Source organism: Heliangelus exortis, chromosome 10, assembly GCF_036169615.1.
Source record: "Heliangelus exortis chromosome 10, bHelExo1.hap1, whole genome shotgun sequence".
Classification (NCBI taxonomy): Eukaryota; Metazoa; Chordata; class Aves; order Apodiformes; family Trochilidae; genus Heliangelus; species Heliangelus exortis.
In genome coordinates, this window is record NC_092431.1 from 10,422,919 (window position 1) to 10,442,446 (window position 19,528).

A 19,528-nucleotide genomic window follows, 5' to 3' on the forward strand; every position below is an offset into this window, starting at 1 on the left:
GTTCTTAAATAGAAAGCACCATCACAAAAAGCCGCCAGGAGGCAGCACATGAAAACATTTGTGCAACAATCCTCATATCCGCAACAATAGCCCCCCCCTCCCCTCCAAAAAAAAGACTCTTCCCTCTTCCAAATCTTCAACCTTGGTATTTAGCAAATGTATTCTCCCCACTCCCCTCCTTGTCATGCTTTACAATATCTCTACATACCTGAAATAAGCAGCAATTCCACTGCTGGAAAACAGCTTACTGCAGGCTCACAGTAAAAATGGAAGTCAAATAGATTTCTGGAATAGCATTTAAGTGGAAAAAATGAGTAAACAAAGTAGTTAGATGTGATATGACAAAATATAAAGCCTCCCAACAGAGTAAACCTCCTTTGCTTCCTCTTGTGTTTACCAAAACGTTCCAAACCTCTGAGCTCTCTCCTAACTATTTTTTCTTTTTTTCCTTTGCTGGTACAAAAGGCTCTTCTCATTTGTGACTCAGCATAGGATAAGAGAGCCCAAAATCACTGTAGATATATATGACAGCTTTTAACTGCTACTTATTTTTGATTTCACATTATTATGGACTTCATGCATCTTGCAGTCTGCAACAGTTGATGTAGTGTAACTGTGCTTACAGCATCTTGTGTTGCAGGCTGAGCATATGAACCAGTAAGGTGGCTACAGAGATGTGCCAACTACCTGCAACATTTCTAAAGATGGACCCTAGAATACAAGGTATGTGTGAAATTGAACAGTACAGCCTAAGTGGTGTACAACTGTGTCCTTGGAAAAAGCATCTAAGAAGTAACTAAAAGACAAACCAGGAAAGCAAACACTCCTATTTCCAAGCTGAAAATTTGGCTGGTAAGAAACTACATTTGTGCTTCTGACTGGTTAATTGAAACAGAGGCTCCATTTTCCAGTGCAAAAATCACGATTAATTGCGAAACAACACACAAGCACAGTGTCAGCAGAAATCACAAATTTATTAATTCTTAAATATATCAATCATTTACCATTATGGCAAGAAATATGTACACTGTGTCCCATGATAAATTGCAGTGTTCCAAAATGACAGAGGTGTATAATTCCATTGTGGTGGAGAGAACAAATCACAATTTCTTCACGTCTTGGTGTGGAAGACAAACTTGGTCTACAGTAATACGTCAACACCACATGCTATGTTAGAAGTATAAAAAAAACACCCTACACCTAACTTGTTAATTTTAAATATAGTTATGCCACTTATAGCTGCTTCACAAAAAAAAAAAAAAAAAAAAAAAAAAAAAAAAAAAAAAAAAAAGTAAAGTAATTAATGAGGAAAAAAATTAGGCCATTACTTTTTTCACAGATCCCATTGGCAGGTTAATATGGCTCAACACATTTATTGTAGATGCTTATTTTAAATATATATTGTTTAAAATCATGTAGTAATTATCAGAGAAGCTTAAATCCATCTACTATACATCCACTAGTAACAACATCAAAATGTTTAAGAACTGCTTTTGATTAGTAATCAACACAGAAAGGTGAAATGGTACAAATTAGGAAGTGTTTCCTAATTTGTTTCCTAAAAAAACTTTGTAAATTTTTAAGTGCTAAAAAGGACACTGATTGAGATCTCATGCACTATCCAGCGCTGCAGCAAACAGTGAGCCCTGTTGGTAACAGAACAATTAACAAATGGAGAAGAAATAACCAATCCCTGTATCTTTCTGTTAAAATTGGAAAGGAATAAACCTTGCTTGCAAGGATGTTTTCACAGCAACACAAGGGAAGGAAAACAAGTCCCTGTTACAAGTTTGTGTTCTGAAGTGACACCGAGAGCATTCCCTGCGCAGCAGCCAGGGACTGGCAACAAGCAGAGCCGGCGGTGCTGCCAGCGTGGTCGCCTTGATCCTGTTTGCTGCATGAGGATTTACAGAAACCAAGAGCAGATTGGAGGGAGGGGGGGAACAAATCCGTCATAAAGTGTTAAGAGTCTTACTAGAAAACCAGTGTATCCAGAATACATTTCCAGAGAAGCAACAGCAGCAGTGTAAAGTACGTAAACTCTTTATACTAAGCTTTTAAGGCCTATATTTCTCGAGTGCATTAACAACTGGTCTAGAGCCTAACCAGAATCTTGTATTTTTTAAAGCCTCCTTAAAAAATGTACAGTACACACTAATAGTGATAAAAAAAAATAATAAATCTCTATTCTATAAAATAATAAGTCTCTATTCTTCCATTTTAATCCTCAAAACCTGCCCCTCGGTCTCACTTAGTTTCTCACAATTTTCAATTTTGCTTAATCATCCAATAGTAATTTTCATTTAACATAGTAAGAAAACAAAGGTAAAAACTCAAACAAAAAAAGCAACTGCTGGCACACCAGAACATTGGCAGTTAATTCTGCAGCAACTAAGCCAGCAAATGATAAGATTTTTCCAGTTTACACAGACTAATAAACTAAAAAGGCTTTAGCTGGTACAAAGCCAAGATATTATCACTTCCATATTTATCAGTGATTTTGTCTGTCTGTATGCTATAATAAAATCTGTTTTAGAGTAACAGAGCTGCCAGCAGAAATCTTAACCATTCCTACCAGAACCAAAGCAAAATCCTGTAACTCAGAAGAGGGCAAAAAGGAGAGTTCTTAAAAAGAAATGTAAAATGTACTTTTTCTTTTTTTTTTCTTTTTTTAATAAACAGGATAGATTTTAAAGTTGTCTGTCAAAACTTGGCATAAATGGAGAAAGTGACAAATGTATTCTGTATTTACTGCTGTCCATCAAACATCTTTCTTTTGTCTCTTATGCCTTGTTATTCTTTATTTGCGTGGAACATCACCTTCATTGAAATGTTAACAGTGTACAGATGGAATATACAGCAACATGGTGCATCACAAATGTGTTACATGAAGAACCTTCACAACTTCATGCACTCAGAAACATGCATGAAGAGAACGGGATGGCCAAGATGGTAATCAACCAGGTGCGTTGGGTACAGAAAATGCAAGAGCAGCACCGCTGATGTTTTTTAGCTAGGAGGAAGGAGAAAAAGAAAACAACATTGCCATTACTGAAGTAATATCACCACCAGGTAACAGTATATGCTTAAGTGTTAGCCAATACTATTAAAATCTTGTCAAGGTCAATTAACATAATATTGTGAAGGAAACCAAGGGGAAAAAAATTCAAATGTTCAGGCAAAGCATTCTTTTTTACTTTCCAAATGACTTTACAGACATTTTTCATCTTTACAACATGCCAGAGGCTGTTAAATTAAACAGGAAACTGAGGTAGGAAGCCAAAGTGCCTTAACTGATGTCTTAGAGAAGGGAGGACAGAATTCAGATGTGAATCTCTTGAGATGAACTTACTTCCTTGGCATGTACATTACAGCCACTGCCATGGCGTGAGATTCCCACACAAAAACTGAACTGAGGAACAAGGAAGAATCAGATGTCATTTACATGCGAGACATGCTAGAGCTGTATGTAAGGAGAAAATGCAAGAAAAGGAATGTGTAAGCAAGTAGTTAACTAACTTGGTTTATAATATCATTTGTATTACCGTAGCATCTAGGGGCTGAAGTCATGGTGGGGATCCCGCTGTGCTAGGCACTGTACAAACACAGAACAAACACTTCATTCAAGTTTTCCTGCTGGCTGCTATTTAACTTATGAAAACATACAAAGGTGTAAAGTGTGATAAGTGAGGGAATGTAAGCTTGGGAGCCTCAGGTCTGAATTTAGGTTTGGGAGTCAGTTTTAGGTCTGACAGCCCTTTGACTGCCTGTATCACACAGGTCCATTCTCTGTGTATGTGCAGACCTGGCTCTGCAGGAACATATCTGCACAGCTTCTTAAGATCATGGAATATAGAGCAAAATATTCTATCATCAATCTCATCACTCAGAGAAAAACAAAGGACAAGACAAAAACAGTTTGTCTTTTCTGACTTGCAGCAAAAGCTGCAAATAAAATTTATTCATAAACTAATCATACATTTGTGCTTATATTATTTTCAAAATAAATTATCTGCCATCAGGCAACACTTCCATATCCATAGGTACCAAAGATCAGTTGTCTCCTTAGGTTTATGGATGCTCCTTACTGTAGTCCCCAAAACAAGCTACTGTGCTCACAGCAACTGATTTGACATACCCTACCATACTAGGTTTGCAAAACCAGATCACAGCTGTAATTGCTTTTGCAAGTTTATTAGATTTTTAATTCTTCTTCAGACATTATGGGTAAGCTACTCTTCTATTACAGAAGTCCCATCATTGCTGTGTATGTGTGATCATTCAATGAATAGTAGTAGACTGTATACATTTCAAATATGACAAGAAAGAAAGAAAGAAAGTATAATCTTGTACAGTATATTAATTGCATTTCTCCGGTAGTTTTCCAAAGTGAATCTATTGGTATCCTGCTGCTCTGACTGGGAAAAGTGAAGGTGAAGTTCTAGGCAGTCCAAAAGATCATCAGGATGAGTTCTGGCATGGTGCTACATGGGAAGCTACCAGTTAAACTTGATAAGATAGTGATTAGAGAAAGAATATGTAAAATAAGGAAAATGGCAATGCTTGATCTGCAAGTAGACCTGCCTGCCTGGAGGAAACTGACTGGCCTTTACCAATGACCTGAGCACAAGCAGCAGGACTGGGCTCATGGAGTATACTTACACTTGGGTGCAAAGCACCATAAACACAAAGGAAACCTGGAGTATTGTGCAAGAAGAACCAGACAACCTTGAGGGCTGGGTAATGTTCCATGTATGTTAACAGAAATGTTATGTGTAATATTAGGAAGCACAAAGCTGCACATTCAGAAGAAGTTTCTATAAGCTCACTGGCTGGAAATGGTAGTTGAGGATCAATACACAGCTGTCTTACATGATCTGCTGATGTGATCTAGATGACAAGAAGTATAAAAATCATGCCAGAAAACAGCAGATCTAGCATTCTCAACAGGGAAAAGACATGGTGAAGTTAAATAAAGCCCTGACCACAATTGTATGCAGTATTTCAGAAGAATCCAAGCCAAAAGACAAATGTCAAACCAAAAAAGACAGTGAAGAACTATTAAGGTGGCCAGGAAAATGGAGATCCTACCAGAAAAAGACAGTCAAGTTAGCTGTGTTTACTTACCTGATAAAAATGGAAGGTGGGAAGTGATGTAACCAACCTTCATAGAAAACAGCTCATGTCTGCATGGCTATCCCCAGTATAGAACAATGACGAAATAAAAATAATCAAGGATAAATTGAAATAGAACCAAAATTTAGGCTGGGAAGTCAGGCTTCTAACCATCAGACCAATAATACTTTAGAATAGTGTGATATGAGCAACTCCAATAAATCCCCCCTCTGAATTCCAGATGAGGGCTAGCTAAGGGATTTATATGATAGTGGTTCCAGTGATACAAAGCAGTTACACATCTAGGGCTCCACTGCAATCTCAGAGCACCTCTCCTTAAGCCTTAGCTGTGTTCTAAGGCTTTGAGCTGCTACTCCTCAGGTTGGGCACCTGAACTCTTTTCTATCTAACCCCACAAGCTCAGAACACTCAACTGACACAGGCACAACCCTGGCTTCTCAAAAAATTACCTCTCAGCCTCTTCTCCTTCCATCCTCAGCAGTCCCCCAAATCTGTACCTTTACTAGAAAGCACAAGCAATCACAAAGAACTGACATTACACAGGTCCTAAATAGTGTCACTGCTTCTGAGGGTCAAATCTCAGATCCGTATGTACGCCAGCTTCCCCTTGAGATGCACATCTTGAGATGTGCAGTCTCAAGAGAATGTTGGTAGGAGCAGCACATGTCCCAACCCACATCAGCCCATCACGCATGCAAACTTTACATGAAATCAGTAGTGAAGCTCCTGATACAACACTTTTCCTTCAAAAAGAAGGAGCTACAGTAGCTATTCAGTATATAAAAAGTCTTACTGAAAGAATTATTACAGGAATTATACAGGGCAAATTCTATAATCTTCCATGAAGATAGTAATAAGATGGCTATTTTGTTGCCCTCTGGTTTTGGTTTCTAAGAATGAATGCAATAAATTAACATTTCTCTTTAGGATTTTTTCTGTTAATATGGTTAAGTTAAAAAAACTGACACTGACCTCCTTCAAAAGAACTTCTCTCAATAAAAAAGCAGGGAAAAAAAAATCTCAAAGGAAAATATGAATTCTACAGTCCAATTCATGTTATTTTTCTATAGACACTTCCTGCCCAGGGTGCACTGGGACAGATGAACCTACTTCACTTTTGCTTTCTGGCTCTTCACACACTCAAGTCAGATCCCTTGACAAAACACTGCTTTATGAAAAGCTCGATAATCTACATAATACTGCATATCAGTATTATCTGTTTAAACACTGCCAGTGCAGCTGGAATGTGAAAAGTAAAGGATGACATGGCTCCTGCTCCCACTGGTTTCACCTTTTAAAATTAAATGCAATAGTTATCACTAAGTAATCAAATTATTTTTTCGTAAACAAACAAACAAAAATATTCATCCCCACTTAATTTTAACACTTTATTCTATCATGTTCTTTACTTTATCAAGTATTATTTCATATGGGAGAATGGTGTTGCAAGAAGTAAAGTATGGGACATGATTAAGTTTGAAGGATGTACTCTAAGCTCATAGCATCCACACCAGGAAATTCAGACACTATCTGTATTAAGACACCTCACAAAACCATAATTATATCCCATACAGAGGAATGCACCTCAGCAAACCAAGGCTGCAAACAGCCTCACTTAAGTCAGAAGTCAGTGAAGTTGGGCTCTGAGACACAGCAGCATTGGTGAAGGCTGCAAGCAGAAGAAAAGCAAAGGGCTTGAGCAGAAGCTCTAGAAGCTTGTTGACTCTTGTTACTGCAATGATAAGCATGCTGTAATAGGCACTGCTGGAAATGTGGCTCAGGGAATTCAGGTTTATGCACACTGTCATGGCATGACTCTGAGGGGGTGAGAGGGTGAGCAGAGATGCCCAAGTGAACGAGAAAAATGATGAGGGGAGAGATCTGGGCTTACTCAAACAGATGTCCTGACTATCAGTGACTATGCCACAGTTAAGCAAAGAGTGTGTGGGAAAAGAGATAAGAATGCGACAGCTACTTGTATGACTTAATTTACAAAGTAAATACCTAAACTAGCTCAAAATGAACTTGCAGTGGTCAGAACTGGGCCTCAGTAAACACAGACAGCTGGAAAGCACAAAAAATATTACTCAAAACTCAGTCTTTCAGAACAGTGATACTTTTTTCCCTTGAAACTTTCTCATCAGCTCTGACAGCTACATGAATCCTATTGCTTTTTAGTTTTTCAGGTTTTCCTGAAATTCTATATCAGGGTTTCCAATTTTATTGTGTATTGCTTATATCAGGCCTTATCTACGTTAAAACATTTTTCTGTCCTTCAAGCAGGGACTGAGCTGGATCAGTGGGCATCAAAGTTGAAAACAACAACCAAAAAAGCATTATTTAAAAAATATTTGCACCAATACTATATGCACATTACTGAATATAATATACACTGAACAAATGACCACAAGAAATTACACCATTAAGAAGATGGTTTCATAGTTTTTAAGGCCGAAAGTAGCTATTTGACTATTTGGTCTGGCCAATATTGTTTAAGCTTGTGGTCAAAATTGTTTCTTACTTGATGGGTACTGTTGGTGACCCTGAACGGTGAAAATGAACATTCTGCCATTTCCCATCCCGGCGGTGCCAGACCCGCGTCTCCTCAGACTGCATTGTCTTTGGCATCCCGCTCCCATCCATGTACTGTGTCAGCCGGATGTACGCAATGCATGCGGCATCGTCACCCACCAGGTGGACGTGAGGATTGAGGATAATGGTGTGGATTGGCTTATTACTTTTGGATAAAGCTAGGAAACAAACACACACAAACACATGCAGGATAAATTACATTCTCTCCATGTAAGCCAAAATAACTCATCTTGACCCGTTTTACAAACCAAAAATCTCAAGCTTAGCAGATACAGAACAGTAATTCTTATTTACTGATAATCATGGCTGACAGACAGGTCACATCCACTGTAAAAATGAGAACAGTCACAGCATAAGGTAAGTTTTCCCTTGTCCCATAAGGACACCAGTTAAATGCATATTATTTAATGCATATATATACGTGGATTAAATACAGTGGTAGCCACCATCTGGAGTTTCCAATTGACTTTTCCCAAAACTTCTCTTTTACTGCTATGTCTAATGACATTTGTACTTAGTATTTTCAGTTAAAATAATTCAGCTGTCAGCTCACGCTTGTGACATGCTATTGTGCTGTTTTGGAGATGAACAAGAATTTAGGAATACAATTATCCCATTTTATGCTCAGACATTTCTCAGGAATTACCGGACAAACTCGTCTCTTAGGTTACAATGTTTTATTACGTCTGCTCTAAAATTATAACCTACAGGACTTGATCCTCCAAAACTTAACTAAATACACTCTATGGGCATTTTTTCTTTCTTATAGCTGACATGATTGTAATATATATATGAGGTATATATATTGATATTTTCATATGTGAAAGACAGCTGATTGGATCCTCAGCAGTAATTACACTTACAGCATGATTTTCTCTTTTCCCTAATGAAAAAAAAAATGAATGAGAATAACATATCTAGTGCTTGTTTTTTTCTTTTGTACAATTTGACTTTTTCCTTCCAAATATTCAAAGCTTTCCTTTGCTACCCAAGGTGCCCTCTGACTCTTGAATATGTGCAGCAGAAACAGGAGGAAGAAACACATACAGAAGAACTCTGAATGAAGAAAATAATAGGCCCTTCACATGCCCAAATCAGTTAACTCCCAAATCAAAATGCTGATTTTGGAGAAGCACAGTCACAAGGAAAAGATGAAGATTCAGAGATGAAAAAGGAAATGTTTACCATTTTCAAAGTAAAACCGGTGAAAGTCCATCCCTTCTACCAGATTACCCAGAGCTTCAGGTTCAAAAGACGTAAGACCTGGATCACAGATTTTTCTGTGGAAAAGAAGAAATTGTGTAATAAACACATTAAGCTATCTAATACAGCTTTGGTAAGACTTTCTCTTAAATGTTTCCTTTATTCCTCTGCTTCTGTGCAGTTGTTTTTTTTTTATCTGACAAAATTTAGGTAATAATTTTCAGTAGGTTTCCCCTTACATGTGTACAATGAAGATTTTAATGTGATTGCACCAAACCAAGGTTTACTGCTGGCAAATCTTGAAACAAGACAAGCAGTATCACTGTTGAACTGTGAGACTTGTGCTGCAACAGGATAGCATCCACTCAGAGAAACACAGGAGACCAAAAGAAATGCTGAGGAATGTTTTTGAGGTAGACAGAGAAGAGAAGCAGTGATAAAATTGTGTCTTTGCAGAGAGAAGTCCACTTCTCCCCCGCTCATAAATTTTTGCACAGTCCTCAATAGGGGCTTGTGGAACCTAAATTCCATGTGGTCTTTAAGGCTCTGAAATAAAAATGGGATCCTAGCTAATAATAACCTGTATGTACAATAGAATTTTCTTCTAAGGCTTCTAATATGTTTTATGTATCCTAAATCATAAATATGACTTTACTTTTGTACCTCAAAATAGACCACTGCATACATATTTTGTGTCCTGTCTCAGGAGAGTAGTACATTCGGGGCATCTGAGAAGGAACTTCAATAATACATGAATATAAACACATACATACTTACATGTAAATAAACGTATTTATGAATACAGTGTGAAATACATGAACTCTCCCCATTCCTGCTGCAGTGAGAAAACTTACGTGTAAGCTTCGAAGTCCCCGTTGTTGATAGCTTCAATCAACTGCTCAGTGACTTTGATTATCTCCTGCTTACGAGCTAGGGAGAGATACAAATACCACTCTTAAAATGGAAGGCAAAGTGGAAGGTGAGAGCTGAAAGGCTGTCAGAAGGACAGCTGTAACAAAGGTTTTCTGTCATTCGTCAGTTGGTGCAAGGACATGATGTTACAGTACAGTTTTGCACTGTTTTGGCAGTGTAAACCACTCCTGTATTCATGAGGAAACTGAACACATGGCAAGATCAATCCAGTATCCTACCATGCTTCTAATCTTCTTTTCTTCACTAAAGGATCTGCTATTTAAAAAGCAAAACAAACCCAAATGCAAACCCCAACCCTTAACTTCCAATTAAAGGAAACCAATTATTGTGTTACAAGCAATGCTCTGATGGTGCAAATCCACATAGAGCCTTTACATTTTAAGTGCCTAATACTGATTTTCATGAGTCTTTCTAACACTTGGTGTTCACTGTAGCTTTCTGTGGTTGTGCCTATCCTGCACCTGTAAAATGCTTATCACATCTGTATTACAATAAACCTCACTTAGATCATTTGGAGATGGATCAGTACACCTACTAACTACTAAAAGTAAATGTTAAATAGTAACATAATGATATGTTGAAAACAACAAGCAGAATATGTATTTCAAGTAAGAATATTCAAAATCAAGAAGCGTTTGCATAAACCTCAAAAGGCAAACGTAAAGCAGTTTCACCTTTACCAGCCACACAATAAGGCCACAGTTCAGTATTTGTTAATGTTGATAGGAGTTACACTGAAACAGTGCACAGCAAACAAATGTCAGCACAGTGGTATGGTTATTACTAATATGAGCTAGGAGAGAAGGGCAAAGCTTAAGAGACTTTATCAAGATGGAAAATTTGACTTTACTTTGAAAATTCTGACTTTGCTTGGACTTCTGCTTTCAGAGAGGTTTTTGAGGAACAGAGGTTTATATGCATCATTTGGTAAAGTTCAACCTCTTACTGATTAAGTTCAACCAGAGTAGCACTGCTCTCAAATTCAGATTTTTGTGAGTTCAGTGCTAAATGGCATCAGATTTTACTGATATATTTGCAAGGATATAACTTACACTGAACTCCTTATAACACCTCAGAAAATCAATCTGGAAGACCAAGCTTGAAATAAAAAGAAATGCAAGCAACTAGGCTGCAGTAGCTCTTGTACAATCAATAGTTGTATTTCTTGTGCACACTCCTACACAGAGACAAGACTAATAGCATACACACACACACAAATATGCCTGGAATGTTAGAATTGAAGTACTAAGAAAGCTCACATTCTTCTTCAAAAAGAAATTGTTTGGGCACATAGGCAGAAGGCAAGTCTCCAATGCTGTACTGCAATACCTGGCATCATGGTGTTAAAGAACCTTTCAATTTCTTGTATGATCCACCAGCTCACTTAGTAAGTAGAAACCTAATATATTCAGATAAAAAGCAGCAAAAAGAAACTAGCAAGGAAAGAAGTAATGGAGAAAAAAAATAGTGGACATAAAGGTCTACCAAGGCTTTTTTTTCAGTTCTTGACTACTAGGTGGCATAATGGGTAAGAATATTCCAAGTATGAATTGCCTTATTTTTCACAAAGATTGTGGAAAGAACAAAGAATTATAATGAAGAAAAGTTTTGACTGCAGCTGGGCAATGGCTCCATTGTCATATGTTTAAATAACACAGACCAAACTGTGGCTGTTGTATGGCACTGTCAGCACGAGCCAAGTTGTGGGATGGCTGAATAAGAAAGAACAGTGCAGTGTTAGAAAAGCTGACAAAAAGAAATGCAGAATATACAGGTTTCATGCAGTGAGGAAATCACAAGTTTCCATGCTACATCTCATATGCATATAACTAAACCAAAGGATTTGTCTAAATAACCTAGTCACATATTCCAATCAGACACTAAAAATTACAGACTATTATGTCAGACAGTGGAAAATGACATAGAAACCTACATAGTCATGAGATCAGGTTATTGGGTAACAATGTAAGCAATGAAAACCTTTACAAAGGTACTGTAGCTTCCATATGCAAGAGATGTAAAACACATGGAGATATCTGTTTGCTTTCATTTGGCTAGAGACAATTAGTTAAAGGTGGCCAGAGATCCGTGTGCTCCATCACAGTGGGATGAGATGATGGACTGCACAGGAACACACTGTTTCTGTGGCATTAGGAGCTATGAGCATTATGGTTGCCTATTCTCTTCCATTAAAATCTCATCACACAAGGACTGCATCCAGTCTCACATCAGGGAAGAGTTTGTCTGGTAAATGACAAAAATACTCTAAGATACAGGAGTAAAACTCAAAAATTCTAATCGAATTATGGCAAGACAAATCATCTTAATCTTACTACTTTTTGCTTTGAACGTATGATGACATCTCTGCTAAGCAGTGAAGCACCTTTCCAGACAAGGGAGGCAGCCTGTTCATAGATTAGCACATGAATTTGAAGATGACTAAAATTATTCCACTTCTTACTCGCTCACATATTGTTTCTTGAGGAAAAAAAACCCCAAACCCTTAAAACTTTTCAGCTCAGTACTGCTGGTACACATCAGACTGGATTAATCTCACAAAAATCTGTACAAAAGCAATTTGTACATGTATAAGTACAGACAAGTGAGTTTGTTCTCTCAGCTCCTCTGCCTGAAAGCCAATGGAGAGAAATAAGCACTTTCAGGGCACAATTCATCATAGCCTAAAATAGACCTTTAAGACAAGTGTGACTCATCTGACCTATTTGCGTTGACTAAAGAAAGTCTAGACAACCAGCTCAAATATAGATACCTACATTATGGAGGATGTCTACATCTGGGGAGATGAATCCCACCCACTGTGCTATCATTTTCAAATAGTCCAGACCTTATCAAGGTGACATTGCTCTGCTAAAATCGAATGGCACAGTATGGGGGAACCTAGCTTTCTTTATGATCAGAACTTCATATAGCGATTAGACGGAAAGCATACACCCACTGATGTTATTTCTATCCTCTGAAAATGACCAGAAGTTTGAAAAGAAAGAGGAAGAGACTAGAAATGTTATCCTGTTCCAGCTATGATGTACCAGATGCTGTTCAAATTGACAGTGTGGAATACTGCTTCAGAAGCAGAGAAATACTGCAAAAGTCATAAAATCTTTTTCAAAACCATTTTCTTCACACCAATATTTGAAAATTCTCTTACATTTTCTCTTACAATTATTTGATAAATATTCCAAGAAAATACTTTCTGTGAAGAAAAGGAGGTGCTGCATGAATAAATGAATGACTGAATCTACATTAAAAATATCTATATCCTCAGGGAAAAGACATGCTCCAGGAGCTCTGCCTTGCAGAATTTATGAGAACTTAGTGTACATAACATATAAGATCAGAGCTTATCTATCCCCTCACTGCTTAACCTTCAACTGATATGAACTAAGACATCTGAGCTATCACTTTACATGTAACATCTCTTTCCTAGCACCTGCTGATTACATAGGTTCAGTCTTATTCATCATATTATGTATGGGTAGACAAAGTCCAGGATGGATTGGTTTTTTTTGTCAGGCTATCGCCTGTCATTCACCTGTCTGAAAACCTGTAAACCTCCTACTTGCCCAATGAAAAAAATTTAATTCATCAGATACATAAGTAAATATCTGAAAAACAACCCCAGTACTTTTCCACTCTATACTGACAAAAAACTTCAAACAAAATGAATGCACCTCTTATTTAAACCTGTACCATAATGTGATGTTAAGCAACTTTTCATAATGCCCTACATAGTTTGATTTATATGAAGCTGTTTATTTCTAAAGATGCTCTCTCCTTGGAGCTACTCTACAATTCTACTAATATTTATACTGCATGGCAAATGATGGCAATGTTTTCTAATGACAAATCACCTGTTGTCTCAGAACAAAGCTATGTCATGGTCACTGCACCTTCAAGACACTGCGCTATGGCTTCCCAACATGTTACATTAATCACAGAATCTGGTGACTGTCTCAAGAAATTACATTTACACTCTTGATAACTGAGTCATTAGCAAGGTTTGCTGCTGGGTACATTTTTATTTAAACTATTCTCCAACTTAATCATTTTAACAATTCAGAGAAATCTTCACATTGTCCACCAGTTTTAAAATGGAAAATCAATAATAACCCTCAATTCTACATTTCTTCCCTTCTGAATAAACTTTAAAAAGCAATGACGTGTTGAGATAACAGCAGCAGCAGCAGCAGAAACAATATTTCCCAAACAATAATTCTAAAAAAGGGGAATTTGCCTATTTTACTCATGGGAAAACTGCAATACCTTCTATTCCTCAGGGCCTCAAGCACCCAGGGCTGGGATGGAGATGTTTTATTCTACAGGACTCATTTTAATTATACAATAATCCTTCCTTGACTTGTCTTTTCTCATCACACCACATTCACATCATCATTTTCCCATGTATATGACAGCAGATTAAAACTTATCAAGCTTACCAACTAAGAAATCAGTATTTTTCTTGTTTAAAATTATAATGTATACTGATAATTGTAATAATTGCTACTTAACAACAAACACAGAGTGAATTCAGCCTCCTACTAGACAGAGCTAACACCGTAGACTAATTTGGTTCCCACCTTCTTGCCACTGTGCTGTCAGGAAAACAGATGCCAGGTGCGGGTATCCATCCATCTGATCTTGGGAGCCCTTCTCATTTCCCAGACACTCTTAACACCAAAAAATTGCACACATCTCTGACCACCACCTCATATCACAAACTCTGTAGTCTCACTCCAAAGTGTATTTTTTTTTTCTTCTAAATTCTCAAATTTGTTCTTGGAAAACACTGACTTGAATTCTTCTGTGATGTAATTCAAAAACCATAATCATCGGAGCCTGTCTCATTGTCTCCAGCAAGCCCAGTAATTCCCAGGTAGTTTACCAAAGAAGCCTCAGCAATATTAACTTTCACTGTTTTTTTTTAATATTGCTTGCTGCTGGTGAAAATTGTTCATTACTTCAGCTGTTTGTGGCAGTTATCTTTTTCCTGCTATATATAAGTCTGCCAGAGCTACACATCTCCAATATCCTCTTCCTAGAGATATTGCAGAGAATTTTCTAACCTGTATTAGGATTCTGAAACAGATCCCAGCAAAACTTCACTGTAAAACCATGGCTGCAGAAACACATCATTAACCTCACCAGCAGATTTATACTGTTCTTGGTAGACCTTAGGTACTTTTAATTTTCAGAATGTTTTCAGGCTACAGGACTACTGATTCTCGGAAAATTTACAGCTACAGAGAAAACCAAACACCACAGCCATTTCTCAAATTGTACTACCACAGAATGGCCCATTTGTCAAACTAAGTTGAGGACAGGTGAAGTTATGGGGACATAACGGTTTCTTTGGTCACTAATCTTGATTATTTAAAGAAATGAAATATTCCTGTTATTGAGATAAAGTTATTTTGAAGCCTCAGGATACAATAATTCAAGGAAGTCTGGTTTAATTTACACTGTTTTGACTTCAAGTGTTTTGGCAAATTCTAAATTTGTAGTCTAATTTGTAAATCATTTAACGAAACTGAATTGCTAGGTGCACTACCAGATGCAGTAGTACCATCTTGGCTTCACCAAGAAGCTTTACCAGAATAGTTTCAGCTATTACTTTTCCTGCCTCAGAGCAGGTAGTTACTTAAACTGACTGTTGATCCATTCCTTAAACTGGATGCTACCTGCCCTTTTTAACTGGATTTTTCAGAGGTTTATTTGATGCAACATACAGGCAAAGAAATGTCCTTGTTTCTATATTTTCATTCACAGAACTAATAGAACAAATAAAAGATTGTTCATTTTCTTAAAATGTACTGTATGTAGGCATACTTATGCACCATACTCTTTCAGGGAAACTAAAATGATCTGCTTTTTCAAAGCTAGTAGTATTATCCAAGATGCATCTGTTCCTAAATTTAGTAACAAAATAAGAAATGAACACCTACAGTTAAACATTAACTGTGGTCTGAGCTCTATTAACTACCCAGTGAAGCAGGAAATGAGGCTGCTCACATTCAAATCTGAAAGCCTTAGGTACCTAATTGATTTTCTGAGGATACATTCCACAGGAGGAATGCCTTATGACAGGTGTTACTGATGTTTTAGTTTTGAATGTTAGACAGGTCCACGTCTTCCCTATTAATTTCTCTCTTCTTTAAGCTCCTGTGTGGTTTGTGCTGTCAGTATTTGTAGCTGAAGTTTGATATATAGGCAACTACATATTGACATATGCTGTCCTGCTCCCCCCTCTGAATGAAGCTTTCAACATAACCTGTCAGCAGCTCTGACAGGAGACAGCCCATCACCTGTCTGATTCCCCTGAGACTGATTCCCCTCTCACCTGCACTATTGCACCTACCAAAAATCCCACTCAGATTTAAAATAAGGTTCAGACCAAACACACGCAGCTTGTGTTTCCAAGGCCCTGTTTGGAGCTCACCTTTGCTGGTGCAACTACCCTAACACAGGACTGGGACATGCAAGCAGAGCCAGCATTCCCTGTTTCAACTCACAAGGTCTCTCCACTCGGAAGAATTTCTGAGTTAATTTATAAACAAGAAACGCATCTACCCGTGCCTTTTATCTACTACCAATAGACAAGTTACTAAACACAATTTTATTTTCCTCTCATGTTTAAACTGCTCATACATAGTCTCTTCACCCTAAAGATTTGCTTTACAGTTAACTGGCCACTGATCACTACAGACTTCTTCCTAAGCAAAGCATTAAGTAGCCTTTCCTGACAATACAACAGCTTTCTACCTGTAGTCCTAGAAAAAAACCCAAAATCTACACCCAGAAATCAAGCTTGTAATAGCTGTCAGGGTTGCAGGACTGCTTATTCCCTGAATTATCCCAGAAATTAGACCCTAAGGGTACTGTTAGCTTTAATTTTTAATAGAAAAATATGAAAATCAGCCTCTGGTGGAAAGACTAGAAGTGTGAGAGGAATACTAAAAAATGAAAAACCAAGCAAGTGTTCAAGAAATTAACGACAGGAAGATTATATTTGTTTTTTTAAATAAATATCAAATTAAATCTCTAAATACTGGAATAAAATGTGCACCTGGTATCTGGTGAACAAAGCAGTGGGACCTGCATGCATCAGGCCACGGACCTGATGCTGAAACATCACTGCAGATATTAGCAATAGGTCAGGAACCTACAAACAACAGAAAACGTCATCTGCCTGGGCATTTGACATCTGTCACTAAGCTGCATCAGGGAGAAGGACACAACCAGCACCTTGTCTCAGAGCTGTGATGACTGCAAGATCCCTTTTTCTGTTTTGGGAATGGAGTTCCTCATGCCCACCCATATCTGTACTCCCGTTATTCTACAGATTCATATAAAAGAATCAGGTAAAACAGCTACATGTATTTTCTTTTCTTATACTTTTATTCTGAGATGTAATTCTGTGAGCTAAGCTTCCAACAGAATTCTAAAAATCCTACTGTTTTAACATGATGCTATATCATCACACGGAGGCCTGATAATTAAATTATTCATCTAATGAGCTTAGTTGCTAAACTACACATAATGGTTTGAAGGAAGAAACACAAAGTGCTATGAATGTAAACTACATTGTATTTTCCTCTGCAAGAGATGCAAATACCTGTAATTGTTCATCATGCCATTCCTTCGCATAAAGTCAAACCATTATCACTAGGTTGTTATTTCAAGTGAGTGGGTACTGGCTGGTAATGAGCCCCACACTTTGTACAAGTGGAAATGAAATGATTCACAGAAACTCTGAGAAAAAAGTGCCAACATCAGCGACTTAATTAGAGCTAAGTGCAGCTCACACAGTAATCTCAGTCACAATTCCCAGCTGCATTGCTACTAGAGTTGGACAGAAAATCTTCTTTCTTTTGAGGGAAAACCAACTATGCAAACACAGAGAGAACAACTGCAGCACGGCAGGCTGCAGATACCAGCCTGTGCACCAGCTGCGCTCCTCAGTCTTTCTGAAAGCCAATCAGAAACAAAAAGTTAGATAATTTTGCTGGAATTCTAACTGCTTTATATCTGAATCTCTTCTGAATTCTAAAACTCTCCCACGCTCTTCAGAGGTGAAGGAAGCTCTTGAGGAGATTCATGTCTGTGTTTTAGGGCACAATGGTTCTAATACATGTTTTTACCAGTGACCAAGGCATTATACTAATGTCAGCATAGAGCAAACCTCATATTTCAGTGGTTCACTGAGAATCCTCTTTTCCATTCTCCACATTTTACTTTTCTATCCTCTCTGGATTGGGTTTCAGGTGTACTTATAACATCTTTCTTTGAGGTTTAAAAGCAATCTTTTCTGTGAACTTGAGATACATAAACTTAGTACTCTCTTTTTTCTAAAAAGAGAGTTAGAAAGAGAGTTTTTGTTAGAAAACAATGCATAAAACATTAAAACCTAATGCTACTGAAGTAAGTATGAAAAACATCATATTACAGGAGAAAAAATGGAAACAAAACCAATGTCTGTGAAGTTACAGAACCAATTTTACTAAAAAATCATTGCTTCTAGTTGTCTGAAGTATAAGAGGAGTTAAAAATAAGTGTATGGACGGAAGAGAAACATGAAAAAACACTGGCATTTGAATAGAATAAAAACTAAAATGGTGACATTAAAAAAGCAAACCCCAAACTCTTATCCATGCTAAAACAACATAAAGAGTTACAAAGCACTGACTTACACATTTTTAATCTGCTACAGTTATAATTAGAATCTTAGTTAATAAGTAATAACTTCATATGCTTCATTCCAAAATATCAGGGCAAATAGAGTTCTGGAAAATAAAAAGTCAAAGGTACATGTTTTGAAACATGTCAGAAGGAATACAGAAGAGGATAAAAGTAATTTATTTTAAACCAGGAAAAATAATATTCTCTCAAAAGTTTCATTAGGATTAAATGCCTAAGGAGTGTTTAATGACCTGATGAAATACATTCACATAACTCATGTTATTGCCTGTCCAAATGTTTCCAGCTTAAAATCGTACCTTTCACATCCTCATCTTCAATGGTTGTATTAGAACTCTCTGTTGATTCCTGTTGAGAAGTAAATGAAAACAGAATTTATAAAATGAGCCCAGCAATATCTGCATACCTTTGATACTGTTAGTTACAGAGATTCATGCAAAGCCTTGAAGCAGGGTGGGATGTAAATCACAAACAAATGGTCACACACACGCATTAAGACGTTTACACCCGCAACTGATGTCAAATACTGCCATTCTCTACAGCAGGAAACAGAAATGTGTTCCCTGCTGTCTTATGCTTTTACTTCACAGGAATGTAAAGGAAACTTCTTTTCTCTTTACAATCCCAAGTTCATCTGAAATGTTATGTGAATTACCTCAGCCAAGGAGGAGAGCTTGCCATTTTAGGCTTAGTGATTAAACCAACTGTGCAAAATAAGTCATTCCATTCCAACTTTTAAACAGGCACCCTTCTCCGTTCTACAATTTGTAACTGTTTTTTCTGCTCATGTGACTTAGGCAACGTGGGTTAAAAGTCTCCCAGTGATTTTCATGATACCAGAAGCAGATTTTGATACTGGTTTTGTGCTTTAAAAATTTTTCAGAGTAGATGGAGAATTGATAAACATATAATAACAACTTGGACGAATGAAGGTGTCTTTGTAGTGTCAACC

At 37.3% G+C, this 19,528-nt stretch overlaps 1 protein-coding gene across 50 annotated transcripts in view; it reads right to left on the minus strand.

Annotated features, from left to right (window-relative positions):
• Positions 1–955: 955 nt before the first annotated feature.
• The window catches only part of CAMK2D (calcium/calmodulin dependent protein kinase II delta), a 136,565-nt gene continuing 117,992 nt past the window's right edge, over positions 956–19,528 (minus strand). For 15 of the 50 annotated variants that reach the window (XM_071753475.1, XM_071753453.1, XM_071753455.1 and 12 more), the window contains 5 exons: positions 18,876–18,924; positions 9,786–9,861; positions 8,914–9,008; positions 7,658–7,886; positions 2,975–3,412 (listed from right to left, as the gene is read on the minus strand). In XM_071753475.1, coding sequence (XP_071609576.1) covers positions 3,349–3,412; positions 7,658–7,886; positions 8,914–9,008; positions 9,786–9,861; positions 18,876–18,924 — 513 coding nt within the window. In that variant the 3' untranslated portion in view covers positions 2,975–3,348. Of the gene's footprint in view, positions 3,464–3,545; positions 5,195–7,653; positions 7,887–8,913; positions 9,009–9,785; positions 9,886–18,875; positions 18,925–19,528 lie in introns of those variants that run through there. The other 35 variants (XM_071753443.1, XM_071753446.1, XM_071753444.1 and 32 more) reach the window with 14 other exon arrangements.